At 36.9% G+C, this 17418-nt stretch overlaps 1 protein-coding gene across 3 annotated transcripts in view; it reads left to right on the plus strand.

Annotated features, from left to right (window-relative positions):
- LOC107094192 (catenin delta-2-like) overlaps nt 1–15739 on the plus strand; it is a 303403-nt gene extending 287664 nt beyond the window's left edge. For 2 of the 3 annotated variants that reach the window (XM_015389646.1, XM_015389657.1), the window contains exons 22-25: nt 6248–6374; nt 11590–11721; nt 12202–12278; nt 13100–15739. In XM_015389646.1, coding sequence (XP_015245132.1) covers nt 6248–6374; nt 11590–11721; nt 12202–12278; nt 13100–13513 — 750 coding nt within the window. In that variant the 3' untranslated portion in view covers nt 13514–15739. The remainder of the gene's footprint in view (nt 1–6247; nt 6375–11589; nt 11722–12201; nt 12279–13099) is intronic. The other variant, XM_015389668.1, reaches the window with a different exon arrangement.
- The last annotated feature ends 1679 nt before the right edge of the window (nt 15740–17418 follow it).

Here is a 17418-nt window from a genome sequence, read left to right on the forward strand (position 1 = left end):
GTATTTTTGTTATTAAATCTCCAAGAAACGACTTCAGCTTCAGTCTGCATGTGGGTCCTCCTGTCAAACCACCTCCTCCACTGTGACAATCATACGTTGTTTCACAGCTAAATCAAATGTGTTAAATGTCTAGTGTTGGTGTTTTATGTTGAAAGAACTGTGATAGTTCCACACATGTTTAGTCAAATTTATATACACAAGAATTTGTTCCCTCAAAATTTAGTTTTTTATTTTTGGAGTTAAATTTGGGCAAGTTTGCTAGGTGTCGATCAACCAAATCAACACTTAACAGAGTTTCTGCTAGAATTCCAACCTATGTGTGAGCTTTTTTAAATAAACATTCTTACTAACGACAACAATAGTGTACTACAGAATAGAGATCGATGGTTAAGGTTTTTTAAGGCTGATGCTGATAACCATTTTTATCCATCTAAACTATTCTCTATGTGGGTTGCCAATGTTTTGGTGACAATTCTTTACAATATTGCCTTTGTCTCTCTACATTTACATGAAAAAATTACAATAACAAAAACATTACACATATCTCCTTTAAAAAAACAACAAAAAAACATTAATTTTCAAGTTAGGCTTTCATTTATGTTTATTCTGTGTTTTCTTGGTCATTGGTTTCTTTTCCATTTTGTTTCATTCTAGTTGTTTTCTAGTTCTACTTAAGAAGTGTTGTATTTTTTGAGTTACTCTCTGTTGCCCGCTTCCACTAATCTCCTTTCTTCTAGCTCCCTTCTAGTTACTTCTATCCACACCTGCTCTCTATCATCTGATTAGATCGTTTTAGAGGTTTCCCTGCTCCAGCAAAGCTGATTTACATTTATAGTTGATTAAGGGGCCTTTGGTGAACTGCAATCATCAGAATCAGCTGTGCTAAAGCAGAGAAACCACTAAAACCTGCAGGACAGCGGCCCTCAAGGACCGACTTTGGGGATGCCTGGATTAGACCATTCTTTGTTCTGTCTCCCATATATGCATACAGTACAACTCCTGTGCAGTTCCTCATTCCTGGATCCTCTTCATTGCATCGCTCCTTTTGTGTTTTTCCCAGGCATCTCCTGGTCATGGTTTCTGTTTTATTGTTCCTGGAGTTGTGCTTCTGTTGCCGCTACATTTAAATAAAATCTGCAAGAACTAATTTCTCCCTCCTCATCTCCGCATTTGGGTCCTCAACTAACTTCCACCAAACCTGACACTAACAAAACAGATAATGCAGACGTATATTGCATGGCTGATGTTACCTTAATGAATCAGTGAACACATGCAGGTTTTGATCAATACTGATACAAGAAAAAAAAATTCTAGACATCGACTGGTTGACGTATTGGTCTACGTCTACTTTAGAGTTGTGTAAGTTGCAGAGGTTAATAACTAGAAGGTTGCTGTTCCAAGTCCATCCTACAGTAGTTGTCGCATCCTTAGGTAAGACTCTTTACCAGCATTTGCTGATGGTTTTCACAGCCATGTACGGCAGCCTTGCCTCTGTCCATATGCCACTGGGCAGCTGTGGTTATAATCTACCACACCAGCATGAATGTTTAACTCTAGTATGTAGTGTTAACTTTTGTCACATACTAGTGTTAGATGTTTAACTCTGATGAATCCAGAATTAAACATTCTAAATGTGCTGTTCCAACTCTGTCACAGTATTAACTGTTTAACATTTAGTTTTTAGAGTATTATTTTAACTAGAACTTGTTTGGACCAATATACAGTAAACTCTTTAAAGTGGTTGAATTGAATTTCCAGTCCCTGTCAATTCAAAAATTGCTGTGTGACCTGAAACGACCAAAGAGGGAAAAAAAAAAAAAACTCAGTTGATATTAGGCAAGGCAAGTATAGTTATTTATCACATTTCAGCAGTAAAGCATTTCAAAGTTAGGTTAATTAAAAATCTGAGAAAAGGGCATTGCAGTGACATAAAGGTAATTAAGTAACTAATATGAATAATTTTAAATAATAAAAATAGATACATAAAAGATAATTTGAAAAAAAATTATCAAAAGACTGAAAATAAAATGGTTCATAGTCACCTGGTGACATAATCTACAGCTGTGTGTCACCTGAACAAGCAGGGTAATTTATGTTGTTGTCTATTAAGATCTGAGTTAGGGGAATCATGCAGATATTGAATAGGAAGGGGGCTAAAAAGACCATTATAAAACTCCATATGTGATCTATGTGGTCTCTGGTGTAAAGTTACTTACTGACACAAAAAGGTCCTGTCCTTCAGATAAGACTTAAACCGGTCTAGTGCTGTACCAGAAAAGCAGACCCAGTTTTCAAGGTGCTCTAATAAAATGGAGTGATCAACAATGTGGAATGCTGCACCGTGGAAAGGTGAGTTCTGTGGTGAGCATGGAAGCCTGGTTGGTCATTGATAGGAAGTGGGTTTAACTGCTGAAACACAGCCTTTTCAGTAATCTTAAAGATAAAGAGGGGGGTTTGACATGGGCATATAATCCTGTAGTAGCAACTTGTCCACGTTAATCTTTTTCAATAGTAGTAGGATAATTGTTGCCCTTAGGGCCTTAGAGGGACATATTTATTATTTGAGTTAAATCAGATGTTATGAAAAGCAAAGCTTTCAGTAAAACACCAAGATGGCTAGAAGGACTTAGTTGGTGTACGATTTCTTATAAGTTTTAAGGCAAACATAATTTCAATACATTACTGACCTTACTGTGTAAGATGCATAGAAAAGACTATTGCTGAGATAACCCCTGTGAAGGTTGAGGCTAAAAGGTTATTAGAGTAGTTTGATTGGCAAAGTTGTGGTCTACATCTGCGGAAAGATTGGTAAAATTCTAAGACGACAAAATACAGACAGCAACACTGAAAGATGTGAAGGTCAGGGGTACATAAATCCTGTGGGAGCAGATGGACAATATCTGAGTAAATTGCTTAGAACTGTAAATCTTACAGTTTGGAATGAGTGGGAGGGGGTGAATGGATTGGGGGAATAAACAACAGGAAATGTCCAATGGTCAATGAGACCCAAGGGGACCTACCTTTCACTGTGCTTAACCTTTAACAATCTGTGGCATAATGGCTTTCTGGCATTAGTGCTGCTAGAACCACCCCAGCCCCCACCCAGACCCACACACACAAGTGATGAGGCATTAATTACTTACTTTACCTCATAGACCTGTGACCTTCAGCCGGTCATCCAGTGATGGTGGAAGCAACAGGCAGACAGGTTGCCTAGAAACTACTTTCATTGTGTTATCATGTTCTTACATTAAAAGCTGAAAGAGCAAAATGAAGAAGGTGGGAAGGAAGAGAAGGAAAAACTGGTGAAAAGTGTAGAATAGTTTACTGAGATCCCTTTTCTGAGAATGAAATATTTGGCTACCTTTGGACTACATATTCATTTATATTTGTTGAAATAACCATGTTAAATATTAAGGGTTTATACATTTTTACATTATTTGGTGTAGGATATCTAATTTCAAAATACAAAGGAGAACACAGAAACATGGGGGTGGTGTCAAAAATAAGTAAGAAATTTGCAATATTGCAAGAATAAATGGTAAGTCTATGAAAACCATTTTTTTTTATTTTGAGCTTTTGCTGCAGATCCTCATTTTGATTGAAGTCCAAATTTTTATTATTATACCATTTAAAAACATAATTTAGCCTTGATCTCAAATGTTTCATTGAAGTTCTTTGTGCATGTTTAAAGCCAGATGAGAGGTGGAGCTCTGCCATCCAAAACAGCCTCCATTCAGTTATTTTTTTCCCTCCAGAATTGCCTTTTGTTGTGTTCTATCCATCTTTCAATCAGCTCTGACCAGCCTTTATTTTGCTGCCGAAAAAAAAAGAAAAACCCTACAACATGGTGCTGCCACAGTGTGTTTCAGTGAAGGATTGGTGCGGATGTGGAGTTTTAGTTCGCTGTCATACATAGTATTTTTTATGGCCACTCAGTGGCTTAGAAAAACTACAAAAGGGACTTCTTGTAACTTAACTTTTAGCATGGGCTATACTCTTTCCATTTCTTCAACAATGGATTGATCTGTACCCTTTGATATATTTAAGTCTTTTATAACCTGATGTTCTCTTTAGGGTGCTATTTGTTTATTTTTCTTCTTTGAAAATAATGTGAAACCGTCACAGAGCCAGACTATTAATAATGTTCTATTGCCTTTTTCTATTAAATAAATCCTAATGAAATAAAATGAAATATTCCTTTGTAACAAAATGGAATTTGAAGAGGTTCAAATAGTATATACATTTTGCACAACTTTCTTTTTTTTTTTTTTTTTTTTGCTCAAAACAAAGTATTACCTGGCTTCTTTCTTGCTCTTTGCCTCATCTCCAGTGTTGTAGTTATGTGGAAAAAAAATTCCTAGCAGCAGCTCTACTGCTTGAGATATTGATATTTTTATCAAAGATTTGTTCTGTTCAAATGAGCACAAAGTATGGCCAACTATTGGTTGAAAAAGGTATAGTTCAAGTAACCTATGTAGATAACTGCTATGAGAATTTTTCTTTTTTCACACTTTTTTCTTCTGCGTTGTCCTACTGTATACCCTATGTGGGTCAAAGCCGGTCTAAAAAAAATTCAATTATTTGAAAGTTCAGCTAATGCTTGTTTTGCCCCTGGAGGACCTCTAGGAACCCTGTGGCTCATTCTTTGGGCTCGTTTGTGAGTTGCATCTGTCATCGGCACACTACATATATCACTTTGCAGAATACATTTATCATTCAATATTCAGTGACCGTGTTCTCTTGAGTGGCCTGACAGTGTGTCAGTATGCAATCGCACAGTGGTCCAGAGTACCACCAGGAGGTTACACTGTATTTAATGAGATTTGTTGGGGGGCGAGGGAGAACCAGAATGTGAAATGAGTTGATTCAGAAGACAGGGGGAGTGCTGAATGAATAAAAGAGGTAAAAAAAAAAAAAGTGAAGAATGGTAGAAACTATCTTTGTTGTCAGAGCTCTGTCAGAAAATAGGACTGTGTGAACTTCAGCCCGCTTTTCACTCTGAGGTTATGTTCATTCCCTCTAGTGCATACTTTTACACTTTCTCTCAACACCTCTCTCCTTCTCTTCATGTCTTTCATGTGCTGCCATTACTTCCACCTAACCCCCAAACCCCCACATCTTTCTTTATATTGTGTCATCTTTTGTGTCTTCCTCGGTTGCTGCCCTGCCTGTCCTGCATTTTGCCCCACTTGCTTCATCTCCTCCACCCCTAAGTCGTCTCATTCTACTCCCATCCCCATCCTTCTATAAAGCCACATTGTGCCGATGTGATTCATTCACCTCCTCTATGTTCTTACAGCCACCCCTTTCCCAATGCTCATCCAAGAGCTGTAGATAGTAAAGCTTTGAAAGGACATGTCCTTATTATCTCCTATCATCTGCTTGTGCTTTAGTTTGTTTTTTTTGTTTTTTAGGTAGCCAATTATAATAATGCTAAATTAAATTTGGTTCCAACTCTGTGATTGTTGTTGACTCTTATAATCCATTTTTGTGAAAGCAGTGCAGCTCCAATCACTGCTAAACTAATACAAAGTCACTGGCTTAGCTGTAATAATGCCTGGGTAGTTTTTATTTGTTTTATTTCGCCCCCCCCTAAGGCATTTTGATGCATTCTGACCTCAGAGTGGATACAGGTGTTAGGAATGTAATCATTCAGAGTGTGGGCGCTCTGCATATATTTTTCAGTGTCTTATCAGTGGTTAGTTTAATTCAAAATCAATATTTGAGTGCAATACAACTTCTAAAGTCTTAAAGACTTTTCTAAAAGATTTAATTTTTGTTCTTAAAAACGCATCAGCTGGTTTAATAGTCTATTGGAGCAAGGTCAAGTAATTCCCAACATATTTTTTGCATATTTACTATTTCTTTGTTTCTACAAATTATAAGTCAGCCAGCAGTCATCCATAAATAAGTTGTTGTTTTAATGATGCATTGCAAATGTTCATGTAGGGCTTGAATTGCAAACTGCAGTGTTATAAATAGTCCTGTGATTCATCCATTCTGAATCAGAGTTGAAGTCATTGTGGAAGTGCCACCTCCTACAGCAGGTTAATCAAATGTACTGTTAGAAATAGTTTGAACTCTTTCATCCACAAAACATTGAAAATCTGCATAATTTTTAAAGCCTTATTAAAAGAAATGTTTGTTATATAAAATATTGCACCTTAAAAAGAACTTTTAATATGCTCAAATATGTTAATCACCTCTAACCAGTTTGTTTTTTGTTTTGTGGTTATTTTTATAGGATGGTTACTCTCAGCATCATTTTGTGGGTTCGGCTTCAACAATAGAGAGAGACAGACAGAGGCCCTATTCCTCTTCGAGAACTCCCTCTGTTTCTCCTGTCAGGACATCACCCAATAACCGATCTGGTACGGAAAATCTTTTACAGCTTTACATTTATACAATAATGCATTCTGGTTTGTTAAGATTTGTAATTATTTTTTTTAAATATGCTGATTTTCACAGTTTTTTGTCTTGAAAATACACATACTGGTTTTAACACTTAATACCCAAGCTTTTTTTAAACAATTTAATTGGTATATTTATCAAGAGAGTGTTTAATTTAAGAGAAAAAAGGGGTTATTTATCAGGGTTAGCAAAACTGTAACTGTTTTAATAGCCTGAAATCTGACTTTACATGCCCTGCATACATAAAGCCTTTACCCTCACTTTCTGCTTTTTTAAGCTTTATGACTTAGGTCAAAGATATCAGGTATAATTCCAGGATTTGAGTATAAAATCATGACAGACTCTATGGCACTGGTAATTTGAATCCTCTTGGCTATGATGGAACAAGAAACTAAACAATCACTAAAGCCTCTCAACCAGAGGTGTCACGTAAAAAGTACAACTATTTTGTTACCTTCCTTAAGTAGAAAAATCTTTACTTTACTGGAGTAATTATTTTTTTAGACATCTTTTTACTTCTACTCCTTAAATTTTTTTTGCAGTTATCTCTGCTTTCTACTCCTTACATTTAAAAAATAGACTCATAAGTTTTGTTTCATTAAACTCATGTTCGTTATGGTCTGTTGGTTTATACAATAAATAAAAACCATTAAAATAACTTTTTTCATCCAGACCATTAGTTTATTTGGTGGTTGGACTCAATGCTGCACCAACTTGTTGTTCGCTCAATACCAAAATAAATAGTCTTTCAAGATGATGCAAGGTTAAATTTAAAACTCTTAAAAACTAAGAAAATTTAGTAAAGAAAGTTATCATCCAGAATTTTAGAAACATTTTCCTTTAATAGTGTAGTGCAGTCCTTAACATTTTTTGTTGCATTACTTTTACTTTTATACTTTTAAGTAGTAAAAATTTTACTTTTACACTTTATACTTGAGTAAAAAGCTTAAATCGATACTCTAACTTCTACAAACGTGTTTTTAAAAAGTAGGATTTATACTTCTACATGAGTAAGAAACTTTTGACACCTCTGCTCTGAACTAGAATGCACATTAACGTCCTACTCATACTTGATCACAATACAATTCAATGCATTACAGTATGTTTACGGTTTGCCATGTGCTTAACTGAAACTACATTTGAGAGCAGTCATATGTTTTACGGTACAACTTTACAATATGGCCCCCCTAACAGATATCTAAGAAATAATTAATAGATATGTTATTAATCAATCCGTAAACAATTTATCAATCATCCAGTTCTTTATTTTACATTTAACATATTTTGCAGGATAACAAAATTTGTTTACAGATGCTTAATGTACTGTCAAGGTTAGTAATTTAGTCTAAAATGTTAAATATAAGCAACACTAGATGAACTATGTAGTTCAACGGATTTGTCTCCCTATTTGGCAAGAAACTGGTCAGTTTAGTCTCTTTGTAAATTATTCATAAACATGTATGATGAATCATTAAGTATAAACAGATAAATAGCATATCTATTACTATTTATACTATTTATTATCCAGCTATAAAGGGAATCTTATTGTAAAGTGGATTCACTGCTTTCTCTGTATCTATTATGGTGCAAGTCAGGTTTCCTATCATTAAAATGCAATAGAAATTTTATTTGAAATCCATGTAAATTGTACCTAAGGATAAATAAGACTTTTAAAGGTTCATAAATGTCTTCCTGATATCTTTCCTCGCTTTTTTTGGGCAGTTTTATGTAACTAAAATGTTCTTCCAAATCAAATTTTTGTGAATTCTAATCTTAGAAAAAGATTGTATTAATGCAAAGCATATTCAATATATATAAACCTCTAAATGAAGTAATGAAAAAAGTATTTAGCATTAAGAAAATATTTTGTTTGTTATAAATAAAAGTTAGTTTGCCACAGAGGAAAAGGAGATTATCTGTCGTTATGTACAGTACAGTCTAAGATACACGCTTAAACTATATTTGATTAAATCTAAATTGTTTTTCTCATTTAACGTAATGCACATCTCTCTATGTTTTGGAATAAAGTATTGCAACTTAACTTAAAGCAATTGCTGGCATGTAAAATCTGACAAACATGTGCACACATCAATTAGCCAGAAGCATCAACATTCTACAGTCCATCAGTTTTATACTAAGACTAAATAGCTCCTTGTATCAGTACTTGCCACCTATAGGCTGCCATGCTACAAAGTATGATTATCATTAGCCTTTAGCCTGAGCCCAGTGGCCTTCATGCTTTGCAAGAGTGCATTAGCATTAGCTGTTAGCATTGGTAGTGGAAGAGCCTTTAGGTATTCTTTCTCCACAGTGGGCTTAGCAAGCTGATGAGGCAGAAAAGTACTTTTCCTTCCTTGCGGCTTAGAGAGGTCTTCAAGGACCCTGCTGAGAGAGAGAGAGAAACCGAAGGAGTGAGGGACAGAATAAGTGTGTGTTTATGTGCAAGCATTACAAAATACAGACAGAGGCAGGGATGTGATAAACAGGGAGGGAGATAAAGGGAAAAAAAATACAAGGAGACAAGAAGAATTGAGGATTGAGGGATGACTGATTCAGGGAGGAGGCTGAGAAAGCTGGGGATTTGACTTTGGCAAGCGACATTGAGAGTAGTTCTGTGTTTGTGATACTATGAAGTTGAGGGGGTAAAATAGAGAAATCACTGGATGTGATTCTTTAACCCTTTATAGGGCACTCAGTGAAATACTTTGAAAATCTAAATTTCAAGCCAATAGTGTTGTTATAATCCATGACAAGACTTATTACCTTTGTAACATTAAAAAATATGGATATTTTGATGGCAGGAATCAATGTCAATGTAGTAACAAGAAACACACACTTGCCCAAATATATTAAGAAAAATAACAAAAGTGCTTCAAGAAGAAATTCATGAAAAACACTCTGAAAGAAAGAAACACATTTTTTGGTACAACATAACCGTAGAGGCATTAATGCTGATACTGGCACATTTCTTTTTTTTTTTTATAAACCTAAATATAATTGTTAACTAGGCTTATTACCTTTTTTACTTTACTTTTTAACTAATTTACAGTAGATAATATATCATCCAAGGGCTCATCTAATTGGTCAAATGCCAAAATAAGATCTACAGCCATGTAGCAGCATCTTTGCTGAATGGCTGGAGATAGATCTTATGCTTCTGGAGGGACGGGGGGATTTTTAAGGGGTATGCAAGTGATCAAAAACGGTAACTTGCCCTTTTAAGGGTTATCCTGCTTCTTCTGCTTTGTACACACTTTTACTCCTATTTTGATTATATGCTTTCTCCTCTTCATTTCAAGTTCTCCTCATGTGCATCTCCAGCTGCACCTTTTTGCAGCATTCCCCCATTCTGCTTCTAATCTCTCACTCCTCGACCACCCTGGTTCACACACTGACTAATACATCCAAACATCCACATACATCCGTATCTCCTCACTGCATATGTATGCTCCAGACTGCAATCCCAGTCCTTAGAGATGGATCAAAGCAAAAGGGTGTAATAAAGGCGTGCAAGCTCATCGGGAAAGGAGGAGTCAAAGAGTTGATGTGAGAAGAGAATTGATAAAACCGTGAAAGAGGAGCTGAGTTTAGAGGGTAAAAGACAGAGGGTATCCAGAACTACAGAGTTAGAGAGACCTATGCCTCCATCATGGCCTCTACAGGCTACAGGAGTGTTTTGCTTTGATATAGTGAGACTCCCTGGCTATCACAAGCAGCCACTACAAACCATGTCCACCTGCTAACTGTAACCAGTGATAAACTTTGCCTTGTAGGTAACTTGCAGGTTTAAAAACTAAATAATCCAAAATATGCCACACATATTCATATGTATAAATGTATACATGTATGTTTTCAATGAAAAAAAAACAACATGAAATAATCTGTAATATTTACTACCTCTTAATGTTTAACTAAAAGAATAAATCAGGGATGCAGCTCATATTCTATAATGACAGTATAATCAATAATATCCATATGCATTCCAATAAGGCTTGCTTGCCATATTAAAAATACCACATTAAAATAATAATAAATAATAATAAAGGCTTGAGAGCATTAATTTCTATACTGTAATGTTGTGCTCTGTAAATTAAGTTACTAAAACAAATTAACTCTTGAATGATATGCTCATAGAGTAAATATGACTGAAATATGTATTATATAATATATTATTTTTGTACCGCTGACATAAAGGAGATTGTAAATGAAGGAGAAAGTTTATTTTTGTCGTCATAGTTCTTTTTGAGAGCATGAGTTAAATCAATTCTATTCCAAAATACTTTATTAATACAAAATTAGATTAAATATTGTAGTAACTTATTGTTTTTTTTTTGTTTGTTTTTTTTACCAGTTTTCATAGGTGTAACACCAAGATTCTAAAAAGTTGCTCAATATACTTAGCTGAAAATAACCACAAGAATTTTTATCTAAGATTTTATCCTTTTTATAATGGAAAATGGGAAGATGCTATACCACATGAACTGGTTTTCATTTTGATAATACATTAAATTCCTGTTTTTAAGTTTTAACATTATTACTGGAACTTTGTTACTCTATTTCTTTACTTTTTTTGTGCGTCCCAAATAATATTTATATTCAGTTGAATTTATGCCTTTTGGGGAAGCTGTGAAAATCTAAATGATCTTACTTGCTTGCTTCCTGGTGTGTTTTTATTGTCTTCAGTCTGTTTTATCTTTGGCAGGGTTTGGGCCCTGTTTGTGGCCTGTCAAGATAGTGTCCAAGCCCTCTTTGTGTGATAGTTGCTATTGCATAATGCAAGACTTGACCTGACTGTTGCCAAGAATGTTTTCTTGATCAATATCTCGCCACCTTCAGATTCAAATAATATACAACAGCTTTACACACATAAAGAACACAAGGAAATTGAATATTATGTGTGGACTGAAATATTGCACACCAGATGTGAAATTTGATATTCCAATCATATGCCCATAAGCGTGTTCTTGAATTCCCAGACGTTCCTTATCACGCTGGAGGTGACCCTTTCTGCTGACAAGCTAAATGATGAATAATGACTGTGCACCTTGAAAGACCGGGAATAGACGCAAACACGCAAACATGAGCGGGCGGAACGAGAATACTCCTGCTGTTCTGGGTTTATTGCTCTCATTAATGCCTGCATATTTGCATGTGTGTGTGTATGTGCACGTGTAGCAAGCGCGCCTGCCTCCCCCAGAGAGATGACGAGTCTGAAGGAACGCAAGATGGACTATGATTCCACGGCAACCAACGCTGGTTTCCATAGCAACAAAGGAGAGCATACATCCCGGAAAGACGGCATGGCAGGTGTGTGTAGAGAAAAGAGAGAGGGACAAAGTAGATGTAGATTATTTTTATTTCCTTCATTATCTGTCATCTTTTTATTCCATACTTTATGTTTCTTTTTATGTATTTATTCTCTGCTTTAACCCTAAAAATTTTCCTCTATCCCTGCACTGATTGATTAGCCTTCCTCTTCCAACCAGCTACTATTAGCACTAATAACCTCACTTTTCTTTATTCATTGTTTCTTCCTTGTGTTTTCCATTCTCTCTAAGCCTCTTATAGTTTAGCTCCAATTGTTCTTCCAATTTCTCTGCTGTTGTTTTTGTTTTTTTTTACTACAATGACATACTTTTGAATAAGCTGCCTAAAGTACTTTGCCTTAATGGTTTATAATTAGTTTTTGCAGCTAAAGTGTTTTGAAAGGTTGGCTGCTGTGACGGTAGCTTTCATTGAACAAAAGGGTGGCTTCCCCTTTCTTTTTTTTTCATCTCATCCACGTAGTTCAAGTGTCCTGTGGGTCATCTACGTTGTTCCGAAACTCTTACCTGACAGCCAGTGATGAAATCAAGCAAAACCAGGTGAGTTTTTTTTTTCTTTTTTCTTTTTAGAAATGCACCTGTACAGTTTTATTTGCTTTCACCGTCTCTCTGTTTTTTTAAGCATTGCATGTGTTTCACCTCAGCTTTCCTACGTTGGAAAATGCTGTCATAATAAGGTGGTTATTATGAAAGATTACAGCAGAATGGAGGAGGCACAGCAGATCAAAACAAAAAGGTGTCTTGCTGTGATAAGAGATGCCCTGGCAGAATGTGCAAAGGATGTTCGCCCTCAGCTAAGGCTTTCTTAAACTACCGCAACCAGGAACAATACCCGCCTGCCAATTAAAGCTGTTATCCCGTTTGATTGCTCTAATTATTTGCCTCTGTTTAATGTCTCTCCTGGTGAAGAGGGAGGGATAACAGAAAACATCACAGCCTTTGAATCGGTAGATTAAAAGTGGAAAAATTTGTGTGGATCTCTTAAAATTCTAATTAAAGTTAGAGTTTGTTCAACTTTCACAGCTGCTGGTTGAACTTAAGTGAATAAATGTAATAGGGTTTTTTGAGGCAATAGATACTGACACACAAACAGAGCTTGTCTATTCTAGAGTTGGTGTTTGATATAAATTGCTCTATTATTGGCTGTATGTAATAGAGATTTCACAGCATGAGTCCTTGTCTGAGTTCTTGTCCTTTTACTTTTAAACCCTTTGTTTTTTTGGCCCTTCTTGACCCTCTGCTTCTGATTTTTCTTTCTCTCCTCTCTTTCACTATCCCCCACTACCTAAACACCTGCAACTCTGCCCTCGCCTGCTGCACTTCACCCACTGCCCCATTTACCCCCCTATCTGCCTCCCCAGAGCCCAGTGCCGCCCTGCGTTGTTCCCCCTCAACCCCAGCAAGATAGCCCATCAGCAGCCATGCTAAAAGACTACGACCTTTACCCCCCTCCGCCTTCCTTTCCCCAGCCCCAGCCGCCACAGCCTCCACCTCACAGCCAGAGTCGCAGCTTTGACGAAGCCTACTACGACGACCCAGGACCCCCGCCTCCACCATCACAGCCACAGCTACAGGCGCAGGCCCAGCCTCAGGCCCAACCCCAGCCACCTCCAAATGCCACAGGACCACCTCGTGATCCCCGGGAGGACCTTCGAATGCATCTGGGTCTCAAGTCCACCGGCAACTACGTAGACTTCTACTCAGCCTCACGGCCATACAGCGAACTGAACTATGAGACCAGTCACTACCCGGCCTCACCTGATTCCTGGGTGTAGTTAGATCATAATGGGAGGGAGGGGGCAGGAGCAGTCTATGTGTGCTTGCGTGAAAGGGATCGTTTTTGCAGGAGATTAATACAAATTTGAAAAAAAGACCTCATGCCTATAAAAAAGGTAATTTGTGTTCTTAAAAAAAGCTGTGTGCGAGCTTAATGTGGTAGAAGGGAAAGTCAGGTAAAGTGATGATGAGAGACTGTGCATGTGCATGCAAACATATTTTAATTATTTTTTTCTCAACCACTTTATCTTTTTTTTTAAGTTAGCTCCATTTCATTTCCAAGTGGAGTCAGTAGGAGTTAATATGAGGATCTGAGTTTCACAGACTGTATAGGGAGTGGGAGATGAAACATTAAAAAAAAGAGAGTGTATATAGATGCCTTGAATGGAGAGATCAAGAAATAATGGTGTGCTGATGAGGAAAGGCTCTCACTCTGTAGGAGCAGGAAGTGGTCTGACCTTCTATTGCAGTCAGAGATAAAGAGAGATGAGAGACTGAGATGGACTGAGCATTTACAAGGTGAGGAAAAATAAAAGCACAGAGAAAGATGAAAGCACACCAGCCCGAAGGGACGAAGTGGATTTTTACCATTTCACCAAAGTGACAAACGTAGCACTGCTTTTCTTCTATATTTTTCGTTGCTGATACCTTGCTGCATGTAGAGTCTTTGGAATTTATTTTTTTTTCTAAATGAGACTTTAAGTCATTGTTATTTTGCCTAATTTTCCTTTTTTTTGTCTTTCTACTTTTTTATATTTACACTTTCTGGTGCATTTTTTTATTTCCTGTGTACACTTAATAAGGGGATTTAATGTGTATATTACACATTTTGGATGGGCTGCTCATATAAATCCAGATCTTTATTTTCCAACTAATTCAAAGAGTGACACGGGAATTCAGAAAAGGGAAACATGAACACAGTAATCATGAAAGACAGGCTGGCTGTGAGTGGACAGATAATTTTTTTTTCCTTCCCCTTTTTTCCCTGGCCAGAGAGGAGTCCCTGCGATGTTTGTGATTTTGCTCTCTCCATCAAGTGAAATTTCTCAAGTGGACATAATCAAACGTCAAGAGCATCAAAGTGGCACAGCAGCGGTGCTCGGAGTCACAATCAAGAAAAGTGCTTTTTTTTGTTCACTGCCAAAAGAGTATATAGATGTATGTTTAAAGCACACTCTGTCTTCGGAAATGGACAGCTGTTTGACTTTGGGGATGTGATATCTTTAACAGTGTTAACTATCAGTCATTACTTTTGCATCAAAACTAGTCTGTTTGGCTAAATTCACCATGATTCCAGTTCATGTCGATGTACAGTAGAGATGAAGAAAAAAAAAAGAGACATGACGTTGTGCCAAACTTTGACAGATCAATGACTGGTCCTAGAGGACAAGATGGGGAATATTGTCAAGGTTTACATTGACTTGATGGCTGTCTCCTCTGTTTGTAGCTTTGATTTTCTTGTGTTTTAATCAGGTGAAGCCGTAGTTATTGCCGGGGGAGATCGTGGATACCTTCTCCCTCCCATAGTTGTACAGACCTGCCTCTCCATTCTGGCCGAGCATGTGTGGGCGTGCGTTTGGGACACGTGCGTGTTTACGTATACGTGCATGTGTGTGACAGAACGGATGGCCTGTGAGTGTGCTCATGTAGGCACGAGCGAGTGTATCTATGCATGCATGTGTGTAATAGTGTGCGTGTGCCTTGTGTTGGGTTGTATGTGTGTGAGTGTTTCCTGTGAAAAAAAAAGATCAATGTCCTAACAAAGGCATTCCTACTGACAGTTTGTCCGGTTTTACAGCATAAATATAAAGTTAAAAAAAACACTAGAATGACTAAGACAGAAGACAAATCTATAAATACATGAACATAAATATAAATATATAATTATATAGATATATAATTTTTATGTGCTGATGTCAATGTCACTAATTGCAGCAAATGTCCGCCGAAAAAAATGATTATGTGGTGTAAAAAAGGATTCTTGTTCACTTGATCCAAACAGTAAAAGTGCTGATATGCCCTGTCCATCCCGCCCCTCCACAACACTCACACTTATTTCCATCTCTACAACACGCACACAATGCCCTACACACACAAATCCTAATCAAGACAAAACATAAGTTCCACCTGAAGATGCTCTGGCTGTGTGTTATAGTGTGTCTATGCTTATTAGATGATTCTGCTGAGAGAGGACCGTACTTGAAACAAAAGGGGAAAAAAATAAAAGACTCTTTTCAATCAAAAACGATGGTCTTTGTTTTTCTTGGTCCACAGATAATATATGTGTTGTTTTCACCTATTTTTCTAATTGTTTGCTACATTATTTATAACAAGAACTGTTTTGCGACACTTTACTCAGAGCTTTACTAGTGAGTGAATAATGTGTGTGTGTTGGCTGATGTGAAATGCTTGCTTGTGCTTTTTAACCCACACCTTGGCTCCTCTCTTCACATTCAAGTGTAGAAAAACAAAACTGTGGCTTTTTTCCCACATTAATCTAGCTTGTAAGATGAATGTGGCTGAAAATCTATTAAATAACTATTAATGAGGAGCTTTTTATATCCAATTAAAATTAAAAGCTTGTTTAAAAGGTTAGAGGGTTATAATTAAATTGTTGGGGTCTACTTGAAAAATATTACAACTTTATATGCTGGAAAAGAAACCAGATGAAATCCTAGTAGTTGTTTCAGCATAGTGTTCACAACTTCAGCAGGAAGGAGAATTGCAAACTAAATGTCTGATGTTTAAATACTAAAATATGGTGAAAAACACCAACTTTCATAGAATGTTTTTTTTTTTCTACATAACTGCTCTCAAAAGTTTTATTGGCCATTTTTAACTCGGAGAGGGACTCCAAATGGCCTTTTGTCAGTAGGATGTATTTTGCAATCATAAAGATCAGAAACCAATGCTTTTCTCACAAAAACATGGAGGCTTAACTGACAATGGTATTTACAGTAGGCCTAAGCATGTTTTATGATCTCATTTTGGAAAATGTGCTTGTTAACACTTGTAATGAGGCCTTTTGAGTACCATGTATTCAGTGTTGACATGATAGACATTCAGTTAGAGCAATCTTTATAATTGAGAAAGATAAAGATGAACAGGAAAATGTGTTTACATCACCAGTTTCTATTTTCCCGTAGATCCAGTAATGGAGGTTTCCATTTTTCCAACCACTATGTTCATCTTTGGCTTTTTTCATATAGATTAGGTTCAGTTATTCGCATATGTCCATTTGGATCGAGTTAGATTTTAAGCAAATAAAATGAATTCTTGAACTGAAGGTAGGCACATTTGTTGCAGTCCATTGGTATTCATGTCTGCCCCTCCTCCTCATTCTCTTTCTTTCTTTTCTTTGAAGCTGTCTAGCTCGGCCTGTGAAATGCAGTGTTTGGTAATAAGTCCATTGCGTTGATTATTAGCCTTTACAATAGAGCCACAGCTTCTTTCCCTGAATGTAGTCCCTCAGTGAAAGCCTGGCATAACTTAATGTGGCGTGAAAATAGCTCTTCAATTTTCCTGTGCACAGCCTTTCTAGAAACTGCCCTGTTCAACTCTACAGATGCCTCCGGCCTTCTCTGTTTCACTCTGTCTTTGCCAGTATTCCCTCTCTACTCTCATAGCACCCATGCCCATTAAGTCATGGCAAAACTCCAGCTCCGAGGTTTGATGGTGTGTGTGTATGTGTACCCACGCACATTTATGCAGCTGCATGTCAGCAAACAGCCAGAGAGGACTTGATTGAGGGGGAGAACAGATAAAGTGAGATGTGAGGGGAAAAACAGAGGAGGGGGGGACCAGCTGGTTTTGGCTGTCATTTACAACATGTTCACTGCATTGCACTTTTTTAGCTTTCTTACAGTGTTGTTTCAACAGTCGTTGAATTGATCTATTTCCTTTA

Source organism: Cyprinodon variegatus, unplaced genomic scaffold (genome assembly GCF_000732505.1).
Source record: "Cyprinodon variegatus isolate N-32 unplaced genomic scaffold, C_variegatus-1.0 Scaffold20, whole genome shotgun sequence".
Lineage (NCBI taxonomy): Eukaryota > Metazoa > Chordata > Actinopteri > Cyprinodontiformes > Cyprinodontidae > Cyprinodon > Cyprinodon variegatus.